At 42.3% G+C, this 26,623-nt stretch overlaps 2 protein-coding genes across 2 annotated transcripts; both read right to left on the reverse strand.

Annotated features, from left to right (window-relative positions):
* Positions 1 to 1,201: 1,201 nt before the first annotated feature.
* On the reverse strand, positions 1,202 to 7,869 carry LOC311251868 (uncharacterized protein; the record flags this gene model as incomplete). The annotated part of the gene is made up of 5 exons (XM_084344513.1): positions 1,202 to 1,433; positions 1,556 to 1,906; positions 3,009 to 3,061; positions 4,355 to 4,407; positions 7,738 to 7,869. 5 exons carry the CDS (start codon positions 7,867 to 7,869, stop codon positions 1,267 to 1,269), a joined length of 756 nt encoding a protein of 251 aa, XP_084200639.1. The 3' UTR covers positions 1,202 to 1,266.
* On the reverse strand, positions 6,486 to 22,224 carry LOC311252081 (GRB2-associated-binding protein 1-like). The gene is made up of 13 exons (XM_084344913.1): positions 21,794 to 22,224; positions 15,726 to 15,854; positions 15,302 to 15,467; positions 14,601 to 14,787; positions 12,952 to 13,616; positions 11,414 to 11,496; positions 11,199 to 11,308; positions 10,638 to 10,933; positions 10,439 to 10,510; positions 9,051 to 9,147; positions 8,626 to 8,755; positions 8,356 to 8,490; positions 6,486 to 8,145 (listed from the first exon to the last, which is right to left on the reverse strand). The coding sequence occupies exons 1-13, from the start codon at positions 21,866 to 21,868 to the stop codon at positions 7,960 to 7,962; spliced, it is 2,331 nt and encodes a 776-aa protein (XP_084201039.1). The 5' UTR covers positions 21,869 to 22,224; the 3' UTR covers positions 6,486 to 7,959.
* Positions 22,225 to 26,623: the final 4,399 nt, after the last annotated feature.

Consider the following 26,623-nt stretch of genomic DNA (forward strand, 5'->3'; position numbering starts at 1 on the left):
TGGTCATGAGAGACAACACGGTGACAAACACCCAATTAAGAAAAACACAGATTAGTTCAAACTTTTTGTTTCTTTATGCTCATTTTTCTGTTTCGCTCTTGTCAAAGTGCTTTGTTGCGTTGCTCTGTTGAGGTTCAAGCACAAGAACCATTAGATCAGTTAGAAACAGATCATTGTTGGGCTTGAAATACCTGTTTTGGTTGCTACAAAATGGCTGAAGATGGCCCCAGTTTCAGTGAAATATATTCAGACATGGCAGGAAGTTGTTCCCCTTGTTCTCTTTTAAAAATATCGTTTCTGAATGCAGAAAATGACTCAAACTGTTGAGCCTTTCCGACTGCAACTCCACCACCATCTCCTACACCTCCCCGTATGAAGACCAGGTCATAAACATGTGACACGTACGAAGTTGGACGAATCTGTGGTTTGCAGGAATGTTGAAAAAAAGTTAATGTAACCACAAAAAACACGTTTGACGCATGCTTGTGACGTTCACCTACAGGGGAGGTCGCTCCTATCCGCTAATCTCCACCACCCTCAGCAGGGCTCTATCCACATCTTCACATCCGATCAACAACAGAGGGTTAAAGTCTTCAGATAAGGACAGTATATCTGCGTCAGCCCTCTCTCGCTTATCTCCTGCAAAACAGCGTCTTTATAATGTTGTTGAAAACAGCTACTGGGCAACCATTTTATGGCAGATAAGTGAGGTGTAGCTGGTGCAACCGGCTACTTCATGAGCCCTTCATGTACAAGTTATCTGTGAAAATCAAGATATCAGACCTCATGATATACTAACTGTTCATACTCCGAGAGCAGGACTACAGCCGGCCGAGGACAGGTGTTTATAACATCGATGCTTGGTGCTCACACGCAGTCAAAGTAGATGGACAGTGTTTTCCAGATGTCTTTTGATATGAAGATGCCGACCACGTTATCTTCACCATCTCGTTGCTGCTGTTTACATTCACCCTGAGGCAGATCCAAAAGATGCACCACGTGTTTTACACATTTTTCTATATAAATAACAGCATATATCTGTAATTTGTGTAGCATTTGTGTAAGGCAGTAAAGGGCGTTTCAAAACCATCCATGTAGAAGTGATGTATAAGACAGCACCATAGTGGATGTAAACCTGCGCCTGCACAAGTCATCCAGTTTAACAAGCATAAAGAAAATACCCGTTACGACAGGAAGCAGCAGCCGGCTGAAGAAAGGAAGCTGAATCATTTCATTCATGTGACTCGACTTCCTACTTGTTTCCCTTCAGGTAGAGCGACATGAAGAAGTCCAGTGACAGACAGTCAGTCCAGCTGCTGCTGCTGCTGCCAGTCCCAGTCCAACAAACAGGCCAGCTCTGCCCCGACTCTCTGGCTTTGGTTTTGCTTCTGGTTCTGGTTCTGGTATCAGCGGTGTGGGCGTCACGGTGGCTTCTGTAAAGAGCATTAACAGTGTGTTCACACAGTCTTACATCAGTGTAGCTGAGAGTTTGAGTCTGTCTGTGCTGACCAGATGAGTTTAAACTGTTTCACCTGACGTGATGATCTCGACTTACCAGCGATGCTGAGTGAGAACTGTGTGACCTTCCTGCCAGACTCAGTGGCCATCCTACAGAGGTACAGGCCCGAGTCTTCAGTCCTGACTCTGGACACATGAAGTCTGAGTCGTCCTGTCCTGAGAGCGTCTTTGTCGCACCGAACCCGTCCTGCGAACTGCTCGTGCTGAGGCTCGTCAACACTGTTGTCCAGGTGATAAAACACCTTCAGCTCAGGCACCACGAACACACAGTGGACCTTCAGTGAGGGGATGGAAATGTTGGACTCGGACGAGAAGCGCCACTCCACTGTGAGGTTCTGGTTCTCCTCCGACGGATAGACTGGACCTGTGTAACGAGGCTTAAACAGTCCTGAGAGGACGAGACAGAGAGATGAAAAAGACGTGATAAAAACAAAAAGACACAGGAGTGTTGTCAGCGCTCAGAGGAATGACAACACGAGTGAGTCATAAATGCACTGATATGACTCACCTCGTGTACTCTGTTACTCATCCACCTCACTGCAGATAACACAAGTACAACCAGAGTATTCATACATGTGTGAGTATATATAAAGGTATAAAAAAGGTCCTCAAGCTCTTTGCCAATGTCAACTTAGTCAAAGATCTTAAAAAGTTAAAAAGGTCGACACCAACAGGAGCTCCTCTCTCCCACAGAAAACACTGCTCCTGAACGCCTCGTCAGTAGTCCCGCCTCAAATTCCTTGACTTTGTGACATCACACTACATCACCATGTGTCACAGTTGCGTAATTTACGCCTCGCTGATTGTTTGGCAGTAAGAATTGATTCAGCCCAGCTGCTCTGTTGTTGTTAGCAGTGCTGGCTCAGGCATGTGTGAGCTGACCAATCAGAGCAGACTGGGGCCTTAAAGAGACAGGAGCTAAGACAGAGCGGCGGCGCTGGACAGTACGAGAAAACTGATGTGTTTAACCCTGTTGTGGTAGCAAACCAAAACAAAATCATGAACCTGATCTGCTGTTTTCTACTGTTCCCTGTTGTCCGTGATGACGACCCTCTGGTAAAGTCTGGCAAAAATTTGAGGACCCCAAATGCAGACACGACGGCAGACAGGTAGGTAGGTAGTGGTAGTAGATGAATTCAAAGTCAAACATAGCAAGAAACAAAGAGGTAGGAGGGAAAAAACACAGGAAGCAGACGGGGCAAATTGAAGAAATAAAGAAGTACAAAAACTCAAAGAACAAACTGACAAAGCAGGAGGAGACATGCAGTGATAACTGATTGGACACAGGTGAGCAGAGAAAACAAAGAGAGGAGGGAAACAGGGCCAGGTGAAACTTATCAGGACATCACAAGGGAGGGAAAACAAGACAACGGGCAGGACGTAACACAACATGACACACTTCAAACCAAGACCAGGACACATTGGCACAAAAATGGTGATTTTCGTTTAACATTTCTCTGTATGGTAATAAAGTGAAGGTGTACACTAACCACAGACACAGTCGAGGCTGATGAGCAGCAGGATCCTGCAGATCATCTTCTCCCTGCCAGAGGAGGCATGAACACATTCATTTGATTTCTATTGTCATTATCTCCGCTGACTCTAACTCAAAGCAGCAGTTACTCAGCCGGTGTTGCACTAAAGTTCAGCCTCTTCCCGACTGTCCTCACAGATTAAGATGAGGTTGTATATGAGATGAGTGTGACCTACCGGCAGAGTCGGCTCTCCTCAGTCTGTGAAAAACTTCCAGAATGAGTCTTTACTCAATCAGAGTGAGCCTGTCCTCCGCCTACTCCTGCTCCTCCTGCCTATCTTAAATCATTTGTCTCATCTGCAGACGTGCAGTTGCATGTTTTTTTTTCTCGTGGGGCAGGTTGCAGCTGAATTGACGCCCCCGTCGACTGCCGTCAGACCAGTTCGTCGGACGTGACGACATCTGTAGGACGGCTGACGGGTAGTTCTGTACGAAATGTGTTTGTACACACATGTATATCAAATACATTACAGAAATATGATAAAAGAGTGTAAAGAGTTTCATTTTTTCTTTCTGCTTTTCATATTTCTTTGTTTCTTTGTTTATGTATTTGTTTCAGCTGATACGATAACCGATAATTACCTGACTCTTATGGCCGATACTGATAAAGGAAACCAGTATTTTTATGCTTTTTCATGCACACCTGAGTGCACGAAAGGCTACGATGTAGATTGTTTGATTGTTGTTTTTATTGGCTGCCCACAAAACAATTTTAAAGGTTCATGCCACCACCTATTCTGTGTAGATGCTGCACCAACAAAAGCAATTTGGTTTTGTGTTATTGGCTATAATTTCTTTATGTGCTGATAACCGATAATGTAAATGTTCCCTTATATTCGATATATATCCCTTAAAATAAATGAATGAATGGAGAAAATAACAATATATTGGCATCTGTTGCAAAACACAATCCAATGTGTTCAAAAATGCATTTTCATATTATTGCAACATGTTGTTTAAAAATCATTCAACATGGAGTCTTTAAATTCCTCTCCGTGGTGTGAACTAACCACTGAATGAGAGAGCTGCCAAATTAACTATCAGAGATCCTGATTGGAGGATTGTTTCTGCCTCTACATTAACTCCCCGGTACTTTCTCCTTTGCAGCGGCAGCAGGAGATAATAACTGTGACGGAAAGAAAAATTCCCATGAAGCCAAAAGTCAGAATGACTCAGCTCAGGGACAAAGGGCACGAGAGCAGGTGTTTGGGCGTGTGCAGGTATTGCAGCCTGCAGGCGACAGGAAGCTGCACAACATGTTTCAAATATCTCAGAGACCGTCTGCTCCAGTGCAGCACCTACCTGACACGGAGATACGTGAGCTCCAGCTCCCGCGTGGAAAAAACACTGACCACCTGACCGGCAAACAAAAAGACAGAGGTGCTGAAGCATGAGAAGGAATGAAAGCACCTCCTTCAACCTTCAGGGACTGAATCAGGTTTGAAATCAGAGACCAGGCCTCAGAGAAGACTTTTATAACGGTGGTCAGGTCCTGCCTCTTGGATACGGTTGCCTGACAGCAAAACACTGACATACACAATAAAAACAAACAAACATGAACTCCTGTAGTAGACAAAAAGGCTCCACCCATTGAAGTTAGCGGGTACAGTGTGTGACATGTGCCACTATGCTGTTGACATTCATGGCAACATCTACAGGGTGTGTTGCCATGAATGAAAAAAATGCCAGAGTGAGGAGGATGTGGGTGATGACACGATCCCTGGAGACAAAAATATGGTGAGTATTATCATCAATCATCGGGTTAAAATATTAACCCGTCCAACTTTGGTTCATGAGGAAGTACATGTAAACATCCTCAGCTCAGTAAACATGGTGTGTTCTGACCCTGGGTCATGGGTTGTTTATATTGTGTGTGTGAATATATATATATATATATATGTACATGTATATCCACTGCTATGTCCCTCCTCCTCCTAAGGTGTGAGCAGTCTCCTCTGAGTGTGTGTGTGTGTGTGTGGGTGTGTGTGATTGATGGCAGGTTGGACGTGCTGATTGGCTATCCCTGGCTGATTGTCGACCCAGGATTGGTCAGAGGCAGGAGAGGAGCCTCTTGAAGCACCGGCTGACTGCAGTCTTCCTCTCTACCTGTCTTCCCACATCCAACAAAGAGCTGTGATATCCAACAAAGAATTGTCTATATGGTAGCCCAGTAGGAGGGAGAAGCCTTTAATTTAACCCCTTTTCTCCTGTTTTTCCCTACTTATGAGTTAGATAAGGAGTTTGTCTTTTGGTTGCTATTTTTGGTTTTAGGTTAGGAGGTTAGGGGTTTAGACTCCTTTTTGTTTGTTGTTTTGGCTTTGGTCTCCCCCCGAAGTGAATAAATGCTACCTTTAAGAAAAAACACTATACTGTGACACTGGCCTTCTTGGGAGTGGGGAGAGTGGGTGAGAGCACCTCACGTCATGTCTCTGGTTCCCCTAGACCGGGGGCGTAACACGTTGGGGAGACATCGTCAATACTTTTCAACACAGGACAACAAAAAGGCAGCGGCACATATAAAAGCACCACTCGTAAAAGAAAGTACCTGGCAGCAAGTGAAGGAGGTGTTCACTGTTACGTAGCTGTTTCAGCCCAGGTAATAACACACCATCATGTAAACACAATGCTGAGTCACTGGCGTTTGTAAATGCTGTACACCCTGATGTGCTTTGATGATGCGTATCCGGACACACCTCCTACTCAGGGCACACATTTTACATTTCAGCTACGTGTCTTTGCACTGTTTGTGACTTGTCGATGCACCACTTTTACTTTTTTTGACTGTTTTGAATTTTAAAAAAAATCTGCACAGTTTTTACTTTTTTTACCTTTTTGCACTTTTTCTTTGCTTTTGCACAGTTTTTACTTTGTTTTTTGCACTTTTTCTTTGCTTTTTCACTGTTTTTATTCTGTTTTTTTTTCACTTTTGCTTTGTCTCTGCACAGTTTTTGTCCTTTCTTTACACTTTTTGCTGTCTGCCTTGTTTGCAGCCTAAAATGTTAAATGTAGCACACAAAAACAATATTTATTCCTACTCGTTCATGGATGGGTTGACAATAAAGTTCTCGTTCTTCTAATGACCTTGTTTGATCCTGTGTGACCTTCATGGTCTCCACAGGAGATCAGTTTGAGACTTGACTGCTGTTTGACTTGGCAGAAACAATCAAATCACGAGTTTTTGCCAGTGAAAGGACTTTAAGGCCTCAGATGTAGAAAACAAATCGATGAACTCAGGTTTGAAGGGAATGTCTGAGTCTTATTTCATTGTTAGATCTGAATGATGTAACATTTGCTGAAGAAGACTTTGGACATGATCTGCCTCCAGCTGTTTGCCTCAACATATGATCACTAGCAGCATCTAGTGGCCACAGGTGGAACTGCACGTTGAATTTGACAACTTTGTGTCGTATGAATCAATGAAACACTCGAGAAATAGTGATGAGTGGCGTTTATTCATTTATTCTCTGAACAGTCGTTACTATAATCACATTTTACTCTCAAACAATCAGTGAAATGATCCAGCAGTAACAGTTACATCCATCGCGTGGACAGATTTTGACACAATCATTCACTTCAACAAACTTCTGGGATGATTACATGAGAAAATGACCGATGATCATCAGACTTGTAGGTTTCACTTATTCAGCAGTAAACACGATCTAGCTCTACCTGAAGCTTGGTTTGATGCTGGTTGATTTACCTGCACTGACTCCAACCTTTAGTAACTTGTTTCAAACCTGTGACCTAATTTTTGGTCTCTACAATGTTTGTTAGAGGCATGTAGGCGGAGTCGAAGAACCTTAGTTTCTTGGCTATATGAAGATGGATTGATGCTTATGTGTTACCTAATAAAATGCTAATGTTGATCCGTCCTATAAATGTTTGGTTTTGCCCTCCAAACACACCGGCCAACGTTTTCACGACTTCGACTGGTGTGACACACTTAAGGTCAATAAGTCAGCCGAGCATGAACATTTCTCTCAGACGTGGCATTAACATGTGAGTCAAGTGACCACTTGTGATAACTCTCACTTCTCTGCTCTACATGCAAACGAACACATCACCAGGAGAAAGACAGAACTTTATGTGGAACATTTGCCGAATTAACAAGAAAGCTCAAATAATTAAGAATTTGTCAGAGAAAGTTTTTCACAAAGTTCATAAAGTTTCTCTGACTCAACAACTCACAAAATTGAGTGTTTTTTAAAGGGAGTCTGGGGACTTTCTCCAGAGGCTACACAAATGTAGCGTATATTGGTTACTGTTTACTGTGTCTGTAAAATTTGACATGTTTATGGTCAATAAATGTTATGTTCCTTCATACATTTGGTGAAAGTCAGTTTAAAAAGCTGCTAAATGTTGGCAGGTAAGACACACTTCAGTCACAGAAGCACACAAGCTGGTACAGCGAGGCTGCGACAAAACTGACACTTTTTACAAGGAAACAAACAACCTAATGTTTTGCATTTAATGCCGAATTTATAAGAAAGCACCAATGATTTAGAATTTGCTGTAGTCGTCTCACAAAGTGATTTTAATTTTCTGCCCTTCTCAACAAATCTTAAAATTACATGATTTCTTAAGGGAGTCTGGTGATATCATGTTTGGATCGGTTGAAACAGACAGCTGCTAACATTGGCAGGTTAAGAGAGGACAAACATGTCATTTACATTATAGTGAACTACATCAGACTTCTTCTTCTTCTTCTTCTTCTTCATGTCAGTTGAGTAGGCGGTCCTTCGATGTGGTCCAGGACATGTTCGTCTGAGTGATTGGGTCTCAGGACGGATGTTTTTACCAGGTCTGAACAGGGTCATAAAAATTCTTGGGCAGGATTTAATTTAAAACTTCTAACTCTGTGTTTCTCAGTGCTTCTTCAGTACGTCTCTGTGTGTGCTCGTGCGTCTCTAGCATTTCTCCTTCTCCGTGGACATCCTCCCATCATGCCATGCTTCTCTGGTGCTCCTGAGGGCCTTGGTCCTCTCGGGGTCCACCACCACGTAGTCCACGCGCGTTCGCCCGCCTCGTGGGCGCTCCTCGCCTGCTCCGGCCTGCTCGCTGCCGCCGCTTCCACCTTCTGTCGTGCTGCGATTCTGGAGATGGTGAAAATTTATTTTTATCAGGTGTTATATTGATCTCAGGATCGAGCCACTGCAGCCAGCAGAGTACACAAATCATCCATGTATCACACATATTGGGAATATGAAGTTTACACATGATTACAGTGTTAACAACACAATAACAACAACAGTAAACAAAAAGAAACAATATGACAGAGAGAGAGAGAGAGGGAGAGGAGTTACCTGTCTCATTGGTGTCGATCGCCCAGTGTGGAGGTCCAGGTCCAGGTACTCCACCTGCTTGTTGCCTCTGGCTCGCCGTAGCAACGGGCTGCTGACTCCACCCTCCGACGCCCGGTGCAGCATGAGCCTCAGAGACTGTGGACACACACACACACACACACACACACACAGTTTTTTAAAGCATTCATTAAAAGGAAACAGAAGAAAGAAGAAGTAACATAAAAAGGAAGAAAAGAGAGAAGGAAGGAAAGGAAAGAAGGAAAGTCTTACCGACTCTCCGGCGCTGAAGCTGAGGTTGGAGGTCGTCATGTGGACGTAGTTGTCTTCAGGTTCATCAGAATCAGAGGAAGGAGACGAGCTGTGAGCAGAGGTCGGCCTGAAAGACCGACGACTGGACGGACTGATGGACACACACACACACACACACACACACACACACACACACACACACGAAATAAACTTCATGAATATGTTTCACAGTTGTAATGATAGTACATCTATTGAAGCTGCAGTTCTCTTCAGCACCACCGGGGGGCAGCAGAGTGCAGCCCAGCTGACTGTACCTGCTCACATTCACACATCCTCCCTCTCTCTCTCTCTCTCTCTCTCTCTGACTGTAATGGACATTAAATATTGACGTGTGTTGTAGTTTTCTGCTGACGCTGCACTAACACATCCAACACACACACACTTACTCTCGTGTGAAGGTTCGAGTGACAGGTGAGCGCACAGGGGGCGGGACTTCCTGCCAGTCCTGCTGCACTGGAGTGATGTCCAGAGGAGCTGGTTTCACTGGGAGGGAGGAGAGGAGACGTTTAACATCTCAAAACACAGAGGTGTGAATGAAAGTCTTGATACGAGACACCTGAACGTCCTCATCTGACCCAAGTTAAGCCTCATAAGTTGTTGTCATAAGTTTTCTGTAAAGTTTGAGTACAAATGAAATAATAATGAGACTAATTATGTTTGAAAACAAAAGCTCTGTACAGGAAGTAAAATCTGTGTGAGTGTTTCAGTGTTGCAGAATCTGCTCCCCAACTGTGAACCTTCACTAATATTTAATGTGAGCGTCTCTATATGCTGCGGCTCTATATATGGCAGCTGCGTGTTGGACTGTGCGGCTGTCATGACCTTGTGCTGCAGCCTTGTCGAGCAAAGTGGAAGCAGGTAAATAATTAAAACTCAAAGACGCCGAAGGGGAGCGAGAGACGCGACGAATGACTAACGGAGAGAGGGAAGACGATGAGAGAGACAGTCGGAGAAGAAGAAAAGCCACAGAGAGAGAAGAAACGACCGACTGTTTCAGGAAATGAAACGACCAAAAACAGGAATTATTTAGTGGAGGAAAGTAAAAGTATAGATGTGAAACACGAGTGTGGACTTGACCAGAGTCCTGTCTGTTAATCAGAGCAGTCCAGTCTCACGCAAAAGACCTGTCGATACACCACAGAAACAAAGTACACGCTTGAAAAATCCACTTCTGTAAGAAGCATTTGAACGCTTATATTTGGTAAGTTGCACCGTCTGCTGATGGAGGCTGTAAGATGTGGCTGGAGTACTTGTGCTATGGACAGATCAGGTAATTTCTCAGGTCACAGGTAATCAGAAAGCTGTTGGGTGCACCTGTGATGTTCTCCCTCAGCTGGCTGCAATCAGTCAGCTGGGAGTCTATATAATGGGGCTGCAGAGCCTCTGCTCAGCTGGTTGTGTGTTTCAGGGAGTCGACACCTTCAGTTGGCGCGCTGCATTTTCTGTTTGGGGTGAAACATCTGCGTTGAGTGTTTGAAAATTATTTCTATACATTTTGGTTCCCCCCCTACGATCAGTGACTCCCACTTCACCATTTGGTTTTTGGGTCTGATGTTTCTTTTGTTCGTCCATCATTTTGATAGAATAAGTGGAGGGCTGTGTTAGTTTCCCAACCTGCGACCTCTGTCAATCAGGTTTCAACACTTACGCCTTAAATCACTATTTTATATTATCAAACCACTACTATAATAACAGGAATGTAGTTTGTTTAAGAGGCGATGTTCATGTCAGTTCCAGTCTCGTGTTGTCACTTTTCAGTTCAGTTGGTTCGTACCTCTTGTTTTGCGTGTCGGCTCTCCAGCGGTCTGGACGTCTGTTCTCTCTGCAGGCTGACTGACAAAAACTCCTGCAGGGAGTCACAACATCAGACGGCAGAAAGCTTTAAGCCGGCTAAACTACAGCAATATTATTATTACTGTAAATGTTTATTGTTCTTTTGACATTCAGGATCTTGTGCTAATGTTTCCTCTCACCTCTGCGTTGTGGCTTCAGGTTGCGGTGGATCGGAGGCGGCACGGCTTCGGCCTTGATCCCACCAGCAGTGTTCACGGTGTTCCTCCGGAGCGGCGGGGTGAGGGGAGCGACGGGAGTCAGGGGGGAGTTACGGAAACCCATGTGGGCCGGTGGGGGAACCTGCCTCCCCAGGGACGCCAGGTCACCTGTGGCAGGGGTGGGATGAAGGGGCAGGGAAGGGGTGAGGGGGGTCATGGGGACGTAGTTACCGTCCTGGTGCTGGACGGAGGCGTCCGAGGAAGAAGGTGGAGGCACCCTGGAACCAGAGAAGAAGAAACTGGAAAATGAAGAGTTTCAGACTGGTCATCTACTGGTTGTTAAAGTGTTTCAGGCTGATGTTTGTCCAATACAGATGTAAATATTATATTTTCTTCATATCTTCTGCATTTGTATTTCTTTATGGCACTCCTATGACTCCATACAGGTCTTATAGTTGTAAAGCTCCACTCTTATAAAACCTTTAAAAATAATGAAATCATCACACAAACACAATTCAACATATCGTGTATCTTCTGACTAACCTGGGCGCGACAGGAGGCTCGGTGGTCGCGGCGCTCATGGGAACATAGTTTTCATCCACGTCATCATCTTCAGAGCAAACACTACCCAGAGGTACCATTCCTTTATTAAACTGAGAGAGAAAGACAAACAGAGTTAAATGAACACAATCATAAGATGATATGTAAAATACTGAAAACATATATTGGATTTTAGTTTTAAAGGTTGTTTCGCTCACGAAGTAGCTGTTGAAGCTGTCGCTGAACTCAAACATGCTCGCTCTGTCGGACAGAGAGCGAGGGATGTAGAAGGAATCACAGCCTGAAACACAGAAGATAGAAACTAAACATCCCTGATATCGATCTCATATCTGTACATTAAGAACAAAGCCTGAGTCTGGGGGGGTTAGCTTAGCTTAGCTTAGCATAAAGCCTTAATGCAAGGGGAAACAGCTAGCTCTAGCTCTTTCTCTACAAGAAAGCTAATAAGTATGTTTCCTAAATGTCAAACTGTTCCTTTAAACGTTCTTCATCGAAAATGATTTTCATTGCAGTTTAAAAATATTACACGGGTCTTTTTAGTCCATAAAAGCATCACGTTCGAGCACGTTGTTTCTCTTTAGCAGCTTTGTTTTCATCACGTTTTTTTAATCTACATTTCTATCAAGCAGCCTGGAAACAGAGAAGTGGTTGAAAAACACTCTTTGTGCTCTTGCGGGGCAAAGTTCTGGTCTTTTTTAAATTAAGCTAATGCACCCTTAATCAAATTGTGGTGCAAACTGGCACAAAATGTTTCAGCTGCGATAATCCATCAACGCTGCCAGTTCTGCACAATAAAGCTGCTTTATAACCAAAGATCTCCTTGACGTGCCGGATTTAAAACTCTCCGCCGGGCAATAATGACGCTGCAGCTTCCTGCAGGGAATTCACAGCCACTGAAACTAAATATTGGGAACAATATTTATTTCCATTGACTTACTCACAATACTAATGATTTACAAAGCGCTAAACCACTGGATGTTTTTATCGACTTAGGTACACGCTCCTGCCGTGTTTGTAGCAACATAACCAGGTTATTTAAACCAAAACATAATCTTTTACTAATTTCGACCAAGTGTTTTTTTGTGTCCAAACCTAACTGGAGCATAAACTCAGTGATGAAAAATGAACATAAAGTAACTTTAAAGAGGTCATATAAGGTTAATTTCCAGGTTCACACTTTTATTTGGGGGTCATAGTAGAACAGCTTTACATACCTTCATTTTCAAAAAGCACATTATTTTTCTCATATGGTTCACTGCTGCAGCAACCTTTTCACACTGTGTCTTGAATGCTCTGTTCTAGCTACAGAGTGAGACATCTCGCCTCTGTTCGATCTTTGTTGAAAGTCGCACATGCGCATTACTTCACGGGCAGGATGTAGCCGCGAGAGGCTTGCCGAGCAAGGTAGTGTGATCTAAAATAACGCTGCTACAGCTGTACGTCTGCTGACTGACTGGAGTGTATATATTTTATAATAAATAAATAAATAAATGTATATATTTATATAACGCCTGTTACATAGTGACACACACAAGTTACAAAGGTAAAGGCTCGACTCCAAACCAGGCGTTTCAGGTGGTGCAGGAGCAGTTTCTGTTTTCTGTGACAGTAACTCCCTTTAACGTGGACTTTGGGGAGAGGCAAAAACCCCAAAAGCATAATATGAAACAGCTCACCTGCCTCCCTCCAAAAGTAGCAAATAAACCCACCTAATCTGAGACTCTTGTCGTCTTACCTGTCTGTGTGCGTCCAGGCGTAGCGATGGTGTTACTCCTTGGCAGACCTCCTCCTCCTCCCTCCACACATCCGTCCCTCCTCTCCAGGTCTGAGGTGGATCGGGGCAGCGTGCCCACGCCTGAGCTCTCTCCCTGGGCTGCGATGCTTGGAGGCTTCGGAGGACGTGGAGGAGGAGTCGGGGTGTAGGCGTGCTGCTCTCCCTGGGTGAGGGAGTCCACACTCGGGGTGGAAGACGGGCGGCGAGGGGGTCGTGGTTGCGGGGTTGACGCCGGACGGGGGATCTGGTACCCACTGTTGGTGTATGAATGCGTATGTGGATGCACAGCAGAGTGAAAGTCATCACTGAGTGGGATCGCCACGGGTCGCAGGTGGAAGTCCAGCGAGTGCTTCCTGGGGTGAGGAGACGGGTGACAACGAGGTCTGCCGGCTCGTTTCTGTAGCTCAAAGGTCGTGCTGGCATCCAGAGACTGGCTGAAAGGGCCTGACATGGTGGAAACCGTCCAAGACGCCGTCCTAAAGCCGGACGAGGATGGAAATGCGAGGCCGTTGGGGAGGAGGGAAGGAGAGGAGGAAGAGGAGGAGGAGGAGGAGGTGGCGGAGGGAGGAGGGTAGAGGTTGTCGTTGTAGTCGGTTTCAAGAGAGGTGGAGGAGCCAAGAGGAGGCCTGCAGACGAAATAAAAGTGATTTCAAACAGAAATACAAACAAGATCTTTCCTACGAAGAAGGAAAACAGCTTTTATTGTGTTCTAATGAATTCTTCTGTGGCAGTTTGTGAACTAAACCGTGGGTGTGATCCAGGCTGAGATAAACCTCTAATCCCCCTCTTTAGATTCAACACGTCTGAACATGTAACGCTGACTCAGCTCGTTTCCTGTAGTCTGAAGCAGAGTGACAAATTGTGCGCTTTATGTATTTGTGGTCGTTAATGACTGCTGAAATGGAAGCCAACCTTATGAAACAAAACTCACAAGACTTATAAACTGTTTCACTGGCTGTTTTTACTTGTTTTAGTAGCTGGTCACCACATGAGAGAAAATGTACCTCTGGTCCTCAAGATTTCTGCACCATCAGCCCGTCCTCACCAGAAAAACAGCCGCATAAGTCGTCTGTGCGAGCAGCTAATTACAATTTACATTTACGTTCATTGTCAGGCGGCTGCCTCTACTGGTCGAAGCAAGAATGACAGCAGGAATGGAGGAGTTAAGGTCAGGAGTCCTCTGTTCATGTGAAGTATGACACCAAGTCAACGGTCCAGTATGTTTAACTTGCGTCAAAGTTTACTCAACTAATATACGTATTTCAAGACGTTGCAAGATCGGGAAGATGTAGTATGAAGAGTGTTCGCTAATTGGGAAGATGTTGATGACAGACATCTCGGCGTCATCGGCGTACATGGCTATCTGTGGATAGACTTGTTAGATCTCTTCCTCTCTGGTGTTCATTCAAACACCATTTTAATCCCAAAAGTAGTGTTTGTGAGATCTTTGAGGTTCAATTTACAATTTATACTGCAAGAGATTTAAAATGTGTAAATAAATATGAAATACTCTCTGTTTTGGTGCTGAAATGTACAGTGAAATGCAGTATTTTAGTGTTGAATTAACTCTTATATCGCAAAATGAAGTCTTGTGTCTTGTGTGTGTTTACCTGATGTGACTCTGGCAGTGTGATAACCACAGGTAATCCTCTTCTACGCTGCTGCCATGCTCCAGGATCCGCACAGGATCGTATGGAGGCGGGACCGAGCCTGTTACTGTGGTGACAGCGGCAGTGCCACTCGTCTGGGTCATTGCTGTGATGGAGGACGAGCTGGAGATGGGAGGTCTCTCTGGAACTGTGGTACGAAAATCAGACAAATTGGACATCAAATAACAAAAATGTAACTCCGAGAGGGTAGACAAAAGTCGTGAGGAGGTCTCCCTGTGTCTTGCTGCAGGGCATTGTGGGAATTTCAGTGTTTCATTTGAAATTTGTTGGCGGGGTCAGAAAGAAGTCTAAGAGATCGATGCTTTAAAAAAAGTCTGATTCATCCGACCCATTTTGTTTATCAGAGTTTTGGCTATCATTAACACAACAAGACACAGTTTAAATGACTGTAGAAGGCAAAGCTGTCATATGTAACACCGTATTTATGATATTTAAAGTATTTTATGTACACTGAGTCACAGACACACGATCCTGTGACAAGACATTTTGTCAACCTTCTCCCTGCATGTTCTCTCTCCTCCCACCAGTTTTCACACTGACTCAGCCACAACCCACACATCAACCCATTTCAAATGCAAACTCCTAAAAAGGTGTGAGGAATATTTTGATATTTTGATTGCCTCCTCCTCTCTCCGCCTCACCGTCGTCCGTCGGGTTGAAGCCACAGAGGAGGCAGATGGAGGAAACCCAGCGGTTCATGTCCTCCTCGGACTCGGCCACCAAGTACCAGGTCCTCTCCTCCGTCTTCAGGTCGAACACGAAGCTGCTCTCCAGCTCCTTCTTTGTGAACGACAGGCCGGCATCCACCTGAAGGAGAGTGTATAAACTTTACCTGGCATCAAACTATATTCCAACAGTGGCCATTTTCCTTAGACATCAAGGTGTTACTTTAGTTAGCGCAGTCGATTGAAATTACTTTTAAACAAAGTAATATAACAATAAATGCATGAAGTATAAAACCCTCAAACTGAAATGAAACATTTTGCATGCATAATAGTTGTGGCTGAACATCAAGTAACTTCTCAGCAGTCCTCCAACATGGCGTCAGTGTTTTTAAGTGCTCACCTGTTCACACAGGTTCAGGTTGATGGTCCTGATTGGCCGGCGGGACTGCTGGTTCTTGTAGTACTGCAGGACATCCGGTTCACCGCTCAGCCGCCCGCTTCGCAGCACGAACCAACGCCTCTTCCACGCCTGGAGAGAGTAAAGACATTTGTTACGATTCAAAGGGAAGAATTGTTCATTTTTTTTCATTTTTACGTATATAAAAACATCAACGCATGAAATTCTCAAGAGACAGAAACTGGGTAGATAATGTTAACTGTTCAGACCAGAAATATTAAAAAATATATTTCATCCATTGTTGGAAACATTTGGGATGAACTCAACGAAATATATAACAAAGGCCTATTTGTTTTAAGACATTTTAATGCAGAAATCCTACATATTATATCTTTAATAAAGACCAAAAAGTCACTATTAGTGCTCAGGAGCTTTAGTTGTTCAGGTCGGTTTAAATGATTTATGCTCTCCATGTTCCTCTAACTCTGTAACTCTGGTGTTTCTCTCCCATGTCAGGAGTTTTACAGTCGAGTGCACATGAATGTTAACACACACACACACACACACACACACACACACACACACACACACACACACACACACACACAGTGAATTGCTAAATGTTTGACACTTCTCTCAGGTTGTTTCCATCATGCACTGAGCAGAGCATTGTGGGTAGGGTCCATCTCCCTGGAGCGAGCCGCGGGATGACACCTCATATTTCAGACATGACTCACCAGCCGCACACGTGTGTGTGTGTGTGTGTGTGTGTGTGTGATTGTGGAGTCAGTGTTAGTGTGTAGGTAGTGTGTGCAAAAGACACATCATGATTATTTAAAGGTGTGAATCAGAGCATGAAAAAGGTTTTTAATTCAATAACAGCATGTACACACACACACACACACACACACACAACACACACACACACACACACACACACACACACACACACACACACACACACACACACACACACACACACTATCTGGCCAAATGATACAAAGTGTTTTCTGTTTAAAGGAATCGAGATAATGTAGATTTGTTCCACAGCAAACTGACAAGACAGAAATTATGAGGAAGTGTGACTCGAAACAAAGACTTGAGCTACAGCGTGTGTGTGTGTGTGTGTGTGTGTGTTTGCCAGTGAGTTTCCACCAGTCCAACAGACCAAATCCATCTGATCTGCGCTTAATTGTGTTTCTCAACAAAACCAACGTGACTCCAAAGGCCCGCCTCATCTTGTTTGTGTGTGTGTGTGTGTGTGTGTGTGTGTGTGTGTGTGTGTTTTTGATCAAAGTGCACAGCAATTAAATACTGTGTAGCACGTCCCCCCCCCGTCTTCTCTCCAAACACTGACAGGAAGAGGAAATAGCTGAAGAGGAAATGCCGGCAAGAGGTGGCAGTAGTGTGTGTGTGTGTGTGTGTGTGTGTGTGTGTGTGTGTGTGTGTGTGTGTGTGTGTGTGTGTGTGTGTGTGTGTGTGTTTTGTCTGTTTGATGATCAGTCGTCTTCAGGCTGTAGGCCAAAACAAAAAAAGCAGCAGGGAGTCAAAAAAACTATGAAAATATTTTCTATGTTTTGTTCTGATTAAAGGAACCGGACTGAGCTGCACCAGCTGATTTTAAATCAAGTTTGTGTGTAAAGTCCGAACTGGTTTCAAACTAGTGATTTAGTAAAAAGAGCCGGATGCACTAACATATGGAGTCACAGGAGCGCCATGAAAATAAATACATTACAAAATAAATTTGTAAAAGACTGAGATAATAAATGTGGAAATTTAAAGAGAAATAAAGCGAAAATATAAGGAACATTTATAAAAACAATATTTTCATTTATGTGTAAATCAATGTGTTGTGTACATATTTTTTCTTTTATGTTGTTGGAAACTTATATTGATAACTTATTTTATTTAATGACTCAATTTTAATGGATTTCTTGATTTATCTAACCATAAGCTATGGAGTCATCAGAGTGCCAAAATAAACCTCTTAAAAGCATAAGAAAATAAATATTTAAATACAAATGTGAATAAATTAAAGAATATATATGTACATTTTGAAAATGTGACAAATAATAATATACAAAAAAGATTTTTTTAAATTTTTTTCATTTATTTTCTATTTTATTTGTCCATTTATTTCTGTATATATATATATACATTTTTTTCCAACTATATATTTATTTATTTTTCTCATATAAATTACTGTATTTTTTTAACCATCTATGGAGTCATAAGAGTTCCATATAAAAAAATAACAATATAAGAAAGTGGAAATAAAGAGGAATAAATAAGTAATTAAACATTTTAAAAGGTAATTCTTTGCGTTTATTCATGTTATTATTTATTTATAATCTTTTAACATTTATTTTCATATAATAATTTAATATAATTGTGAGTTCCTTTTTAAAACCTAAATAATGAACAGCTCGTAAAGGTTTTAGTTCAACTGCTTTTTGTATTCAAGGCAAAATATTACACATATTTTTACTAATATACTTATAATATTATAACTATAACTAATATCTCTCCTCATCGTCCACATTAAACTACCTGAACACCGGCAGCTTCACACTGACGATAACCTCTCGTCTCTAATCTCTTCCCTCTCACTTCTCCTCCTCCTCTTCTTTCGTTTTGTTTCCTCCTCTGACCTCTGACCCCGACAGGAAGAGGGCACAATGGATCTAAAATAACACTTCCTCCATCCTGCCTCCGAACCAAAATTAACAGCAGACCCGAAGAACAAACGTCCCACAGCTCGGTTCCTCATTTGTTGATCCATTCCTCCTCTTCCCATCACAGTCGGCGCCGACTTCTCAGAACTGTCAACAAGTGACCGCTCGACACTTTCAATTTGACAGAAATCACTGACCTCACTCTGTCAGACACTGAGATTAAATGTCTTTACAGCTGAAATGAAAGTAACATCACCTTTGCCTCATCTCTCATCTTATTGTGTATTACTGCAGACTTAAGACTTCCCAAGATGCAACTGAAAAGTCTTTAAACCAATGACAACAATCTGCACATGGATGGTGTCATTTTTCTGCAGTCATTACACTGTGCATCCAAAATAAGTAGAAGCAAAAAGGTTTTTCTTGCAAATCCACCACTTCTTTTTGCAGATATTCACACTTTTGAATCTCACAAATTCGTGATTGTTTTCAGTGGAAATTCAGTTTTTTTTTCATGGTAAATAAACAACTTCGATCTCACATGATAGTCAAGTGTTTTCTAATAAATTTGTGCTTTTTCATTAATCTACCACTTTAACTTCAGCGGATATTCAAGTTTTTCTTCACAGATTTGCACATTTTTTCTCTTAAACTTTCCAGTTTAACATCAGACGATATTCAAGTTATTTTCCCAAAAACTCGTGAGTGTCTTCTTGTAAATAAACCTTTTCAATCTCAGCGTATATTCAAGCATTTTCTAGCACATTTTTGATGTTTTCTAGTATATTAACCACTTTAATCTCAGACAATATTTGAGTTTTTCCTCACACATTTGTGTGTTTTCCGCTAATATACCACTTTAATATTGTTTTTTTTACCCACGATGGCCCGTGTACACCATCGTAGAAAAGGGACAACAAGAAGCAGAATGTAAAAAAATAAGAAAATAATGATATTAATTTTCTTCAGTTTATCTTTGGCCTTGAGACAATTTGAAATATAATTTGCCTTTTTGAATTTAATTCCTTCTCCAAATAGGTTGGACTGAAGTGTTGGCTCGTTTACAGCCTGGTGAGAATGTGTCATCGTTACTGTTAAATAATTATACACCTCAGCGTGTTGCACAAATATACTCCTGATGGAAAAACAAGACCGCTGCAGGTACCAGAGCTGTGACGGTCTCTCACAACTTTCCTTAAACTGTGTGTGACCTTAAGTGTGTGTGTGTGTGTGTGTGTGTGTGTGTGTGTGTGTTTCTGCACTGAAGGTTGCAGAATTTTTCGTTCTGGTTCTGTTCCAGTTCGTGTGTGTTTCCAAATCTTTTAAATCTTCAGGGAGGCCCCCCCTCCTCCAATATGGCCCAGCTGAGAGCGATTAGTTCATTACATAACACACACACACACACACACACACACACACACACACACACACACACACACACACACACACACACAGAGGGAGTGTATGATGAGGTGAACTCTGGCCCAATACCTCACATGAGCCCGTGAACACACACTCAGCCCGCTGCAGCAGTTATTATAGAGAGCTCTGCGTGAGTGTGTGTGTTGACACACGACACACAGCTGCCCGGACAGTGTGTGTGTGTACACACTGGGTTGTGTATACCATCATGGCTGAATATACACACAGTGTGTGACAATGGGCTCTGTCATTTGGAAATCATCATCATCATCATCATCATCATCATCATCATCATCTTCTTCTTCTCAGGACTTCGTTTGTAGCTGCAGACTGTTCGCTCTCAAACGCTCTCATGACATTTAGTTTACTGATGTCAGCTGAAGGGGATTGTGGGTAATGAAGTCCTCATAATTCAAACAGATAAACTCCTGTTTTTCCATTCAGTTATTTGTTGAACTTTAACTTTTCTTCTGATTCATTTGTTCTTCCTTTGCCCTTTGCTTTCCACACACACACACACACACACACACACACACACACACACACACAGAAAGTGACAAGATAACAGGAAGAGAAAGTAAATGAATGAAAGAGAGGGACAGACGTTTTCCCTGGAACGGAACAAAAGAAAGAAAGATGAAGGGAAAATATGGAGAGAGAGAAGAGATGAGATTAGCTCAACTCACTGGCAAGGCATGCCAGTTATGCAGTGTATGCGCGTGCGTGCATGTGTGTGTGTGTGTGTGTGTGTGTGTGTGTGTGTGTATAACTGCCTAAGCTGCTTCCTGACTGGAAAGCGAGCCATGCTGCCGTTGAACTGTCTCGTGCTCATTTCAACGGTTCTTAACTGGACTTTGGGATGCAACAACTATTTTATTTCAAAATAAGATACACTACCTGTCTATCCATCAGTTTTGTGATTTGAAATATGCAAAGAAGATGCACATGCATGGTTATAATCTACAAAATAAAAAGAGCTGTACAGTCTTTTCTGTCAGGTGGAAGTATCACCAGAGCTTCACGATGATAACTTCATGTCCAGTCTGAGGAAGAAAAGCGAAACAAACGCTCCAAAAGTGCACAAAAAAGATATATACGCATGTTTATTTGCTTTAAATATGGAAGTGCATCTGACTGAACCTTGAAACTGGAGACATTTAATATATGTTACAGGCTTAAACAGTTAAATACTTTTATTGGCAGTTATTATGCCAGTCCACCTAATAGTCCCATCGCCAGAATAAGTGTTAGCAAAGCACATTTCTGAAAAGCCACATAAAGGTCAAAACTCTACGTGTCTTTAGGTTGCATTTTTTTTTAATGCTCTGGTTAGGTTTAGGCACAAAAACAACTTGTTTAGGGATCGGTAAAAACACCATGTTTTGTCCCCACAAACACGACAGCGGATGGCCTGACTTGAAACCGGAAGCCTTCTTTAAAAATTTCCAGTGGTGTGACACTTACAAATATTGAAACACAGCCTTGAACGGTGGCCACTGGCTCGGCAGCCTTGTCGCCTGCAACTCCACCACCGTCCCTTCAACCTCCTGCTATGAACGTCAAGTCATAAACATGTAATGCAAACGTGATATGAGACGTTTTGCACAAATGTCAATATGGTACGTAGACATGAACGTCTGGCTGAAGAAATGCTAACGTCCAACATTTTATCCCTTTGACTGGGCTGTGACTGAATGAAACACATCAGGCTGAGCAGCAGACAGCTGCTGACTGTTTAGTTAGTTTATGATCATGACCGTAACTTTATAAAATGACTCACTGTGTAAACAGTGATGAAACCGAGAGATAATCCTCTGGCTTAATTAAAAAAAAACAAACCCAGCAGTATGTGTGCCCTGTAGGTGCACACATACTGCTGGGGCACGCACGTCAGCGTCTAAAGCACAGTCACCATTTATATGAGGCACGGACCCAACAAGCCCAAAACACACAACAAACTTCAGTAGTACTCACGTAACGCCGTAGTTTCTTCTCTGGTGGTGATTTTCTCAGCCAGCCTTCGCACACCACCTCCTCTGCTCCGCTCATCCTGATGTCAACAACAGCCTCCAATCGATCAATCAGGCTTCCAATCAGGTGTGAGAGCTGACAGGACTCCAATTAGCCAATTAGGACACGCAGACTCAACCAATCAATTGTCGAGTCAGTCAATTAGGCATCAAATCGGTCAGACTTTTTAGTTAATCGAGCATGAGAGCGATCAGTTAAAGACTTCGAGTCAGCCACCGAGGCTTTCTGTCCTCAAACCGATCCAACGATCCTCAAACCAGACTTCGGATCATTCGAGAAGAATTGACATCAGCCGATCAGTCCTCCAGCCTGCTGTCGATCGATCCACGTCTCCAACAGAAGAGCACGAAGGCGTTGCTGCTCCTCCGTCCTCGGCTGAGTCACACCTCCTTCTGACAGGGTTTTCTACTTCCCAGCAGACTCACTCCTTCCCTCCCTCCTCTCTCTCTCTCTGGTCGTGCGATAACCAAACACAATGCCTCTGCTCGGACATTCCTTCCCTCCTCTCCTCCCACTTTCCCCTCCTCACTCCTCCCCTTCTGCTCCTGTGCACTTTAACAGGAAACTCCCCCTGTGGATGTGTGTGTGTGTGTGTGTGTGTGTGAGAGAGTTTTCTCATGCTGGTAAAGACATGCTGTTCTCCACAAAAAAGTTATTTTGGCTTCAAAATAAAACAAGAAATCAAAAGTACATCTTCTGAATGAATTGCAGACACTTTAAGTATACAATCAGCGTCGGGCAAGTTACTTAAGAAATGTAATAAACTAAAGTAATTAACTGTCCACGACAACACATCTTATGTTCTGTTGTTGAGGAAACAACAGTGTTGACGCAGTAAGCATGCTAACCAGCTAGCCTCGGCCTCGTCCAGTCTCCTAAAACCACTTTGTACCTAAAGTGGTGATCGTCTGATAGTTTCACAGAGTGTATCTCTGCATCTAGAAAGGTCTATCTGAATAATCCAGGTATCACAATAAAGGAAACACTTAATTCCTACTTACTTATTTGTTCAGATGTGTTAGTAGAAAGTATATATGTCACTGGGTCTGAGTGAATGAAGTTGCCACGCAGCATGAAAGAAAGATTTTATTTCCGCCTAAAAGAGAATGAATATCTCTGAGGAACGATGCAGCTGCAGCTCCAGGTCTCTAGCAAACCATAGAAAAACATCTGACCATTACCTCTGACACCTTTTGTGCTTATAAAGTGAATCAGAGCAAAATGAGGGAGGTTTAAGAGTATTCAGGCAGAATCTCGTGCCATTTTGGCATTAATGTCATGCAGACATGGAGAGATGTTGAGATTACGCGTCATTAGTATTAGTTTAGTTCTATAAAGATGTAAAACTCACAAGAAGCTGATTAAAAGGAGATAAACTGGTGCAGCTGTGTTCCTGATCCTGATTTTTAGACTCTTGTATGGCTCAAGCTTCAAGAAATGCTGGATCCTACATTTCCCATGATGCATTTCAAGAGGCCAAGACAAACTTGGTTCTATCATAACGAGTAAATAGACCATGACAAGCAAAATGACAACAACATTTCACTGATTCATAATAAAGCTGAGACGTCTCGATCGGTTGAGTGATTCTCAGGGCAGATATTGAGATTTTCCTGAGATGAATTTTGAGATAAATGCCGACATCTACTGGCCAAATTAAAGTATTACAAGTGCAAGTAAAAATGTACAATAGACGGAAAACAAGCAAATAAATGTTTTATCCTTATTAATTATAAATATACAAAATCAGGAAGACCACATGTGACCATCAGAAGATAGATACATCAGTCTTAGAGTGAAGCAAATGACACAAAACATGATGGTTGCAAAGGTTTTCCTGGATATCTGTTTATATTTCAGCAGACTGCCATCACAGTGTGTACTCTGGTGTCTTTGCAGAAGGAGAGCGTAATGAGAATATTTGCCTGCAGAAATTAACCGTGTAGAAAAGTATCAAGAAGTCTGGATTGGTTTAGCAACATGCAAAAAAACCCCACAGTCCTGCTTCCACCTGATACACATTAATAATGATAATAATAATAATATGCTGTATGTTAGGATCAGATGTCATTTTGAGCCGTCACTGACTCTGAAACGCAGCAGAGGGAAGGTCAGGAATCAAATCTACAGACGAGGTGAGTGAACGTCCAGAAAATCATGACATGCTTTAAGTTTTTAATGTTTTTATCATCGATTGATCTCAATCTTTCTGTTAAAGTCTTTAAATGTCTTGTTTTGTCTAATCTAACTTCCAAAATCCTAAAATATAATACAACGATGTAAAACAGAGAAAAGCTGGAAAAGACTACAAGACAAAAGATACTGTCGTTAAGTGCGGTGTGAAAAGCCCTGACGAGTGCTTTTTGAGTTCCAGCCCGTATATATTTAACGTTAAGAGTGTAACGATGATGTCACTTGTTAATATTGTTTTATCTTTTCATCTTTTTCACTCTATTTCTGCCCATCACCCATAGTTATGTTGGGCAACTCCTCTTCCCTTCCTCCGTCTTCCTTCTTTCCCACCAGCATGTCTCTTCTCGTGTCCTGCTTCAGATCCACAGTTGGCACTTTCAACATCACCGCCTTCACCATCACCAGCCTCCTTCTCCTCCTCCCTCTCTACGTCTATGTCCTCTACCTGGGTCTCCAACGATGCCGAAAACAGCGCTCCAACACTCCGACGAGCCACTCCGACGTCTTTACCTACCACATGGTCGTTGCAGAGTTGATGAGTGTCCTCGGGGCCACAATCACTTGTTGTGGTGTCCACACTGATCTCCCACAGATGATAATGGTGGGTACGTGCCTTTTTAACATCAACATATCTGGACAGATGTCATTTCACGTCCTGACCTGTGTGGAGCGCTACCTGGCCATCGTTCACCCCATCACCTACCTGAGCCTGAGGAAGGAGAAAGGGATCAGAATCAGAAATATCACCACCTGCTTTGTTTGGCTGCTGTGCATTGCAGGGATAGGTCTGCTGTACATGGACGACAACATTTTCATGATCATTCTCACTTTGTTCATCATGATCTTCATTTTAGCTGTCGTCTCCTTCTGCAGCCTTTCTGTTCTCTGTGTTCTGATTCGTCCAGGGCCAGGGGAAGGGGGCGGGGGCAGACAGCGGGTTGACCAATCAAAGCTGAGGGCGTTCTACACCATCATGGTCATACTGGGAGTGCTGATGTTCAGGCTTGGGGGTTATTTAGTCGTCACAGTTGGGGTTGTCTTAAATCAGCTGGCGTATGCTGGAAAGTGTGCCGTGCAGGCGTCTTTCATCTGGTTCTGTCTGCCCAGCAGTCTGGTGTTACCTCTGCTTTTCCTACACAGAGCAGGAAAACTGCTGTGTTGTAAGAACAACAATGAATAACGACGAGGATAACATTAAATTAGCTAAAATATAGACACCATCGTCTAATCTACAAGGCTTGACGGGCCCAATATGTTTGAGTTGTAGTTAGAATCTGAAGAAATAACAGTTTTTACATTCTGATGTCTTTGTATCTACTCAAATTAGCATGCTAACTAGCTAGCCCTGGCCCAGTCCTACAACTGCTGGCCATTTCTTACACACTGCACGTTTAACTACACTCAAAAGTCCTTAAAAAAGAATGTAAAGGTATCATAAAGGCTTTGTGTGTCAAATGCAATATGTGATGCTTATTATTTAAGACTTTTATCATTTCTAAATGTAGAATATTCTGTGTGAATTAGAACAATTACAGCTCCAATAATGTGTGTTCATTAAATCTGATGAACTTATCTTGATGTGGTCAGTGTTTTAATTTTTCCTCCCAACAATGTACATGTTCTTGTGAAGGTTGTCGGTTTACACATTGTCTTTTTGTTAAACTGGATGTCGTGAGTATGGATCTGAGAGCGAACATTTTAAATTTTAAAGCAAAATTAGCCTCATCTTTCTTTCACATGCACCGCTTACCAACCAACACTAGCTGATAAATACAATGTAGGCAAAGCTATAAGTGGCTAAGTGAGACTACTTTGGAGCATTTTTAACATTGCTAACGCTAGCTAGCAAATGTTATTCAATGTTGCTAAAACTAGCAAGCAAATGTTTATGTTGCTACTGCTAGGTGCTACGTAGTAGAATTTGCTGGGAACATACAGTAGTACTGCCGTGAAGTTAGCTAACTAGCATTAGCAATGTTAAAACTAGCTAGCTAACGTTACTGTGCAAAACGTCGTTTTGGACTCTTTGAAACATTTAAATTTTTCTTAATTCACAACCATAATAATGATTTTAAGGAAAAGAAAATTTAAACTATATAGTAATGATCATATGTCATTTCATTTGTGATTTATTTATTTATGGTGACAAGTACACATTAAATTAGATAATTACTTGTTTATTGATTTATTTAAGCATTTTATTTACGTAATAATATGTTTATTAAGCATTAAAGGTCATATTGATAACATGTCAACAAATCTTTTTTTTTTAAATAATACATTTACAGAGCTTGTAGAACAGGTGATCCAATTTCCTTAAAAACATTATTATGATTGTGAATTCATCATTTAAAAATGTTTGTTGGGTCCAAAATGATTGTTTTGTTTATCTCTGTGGACGGCCACATTTAGCAGCTGAATGTGACCAACAACACCTTTAAGTTACATCATTTTTCATTCATTCATTTAGTTAAGCATTTGCTCATATAATTTAGGCATTTAAATATCCAATTATGTATGTATGTACTGATTTATATATTCACTTATATATTAAATTTTGGCCCATAGGACTCTCCATAC

Source organism: Pagrus pagrus, assembly GCF_965226575.1.
Source record: "Pagrus pagrus genome assembly, chromosome: 22".
Lineage (NCBI taxonomy): Eukaryota > Metazoa > Chordata > Actinopteri > Spariformes > Sparidae > Pagrus > Pagrus pagrus.

Excerpts from the sequence above, each read along its gene's own strand:
- LOC311252081 (XM_084344913.1), bottom strand. The coding sequence starts at position 21,868 with ATGAGCGGAGCAGAGGAGGTGGTGTGCGAAGGCTGGCTGAGAAAATCA. Across the intron at positions 13,617-14,600 it reads CACTGCCAGAGTCACATCAG|GCCTCCTCTTGGCTCCTCCA; the intron begins GTAAACACACAC and ends TTTCGTCTGCAG. Across the intron at positions 11,497-12,951 it reads GCCTGGACGCACACAGACAG|GCTGTGATTCCTTCTACATC; the intron begins GTAAGACGACAA and ends TCTGTGTTTCAG.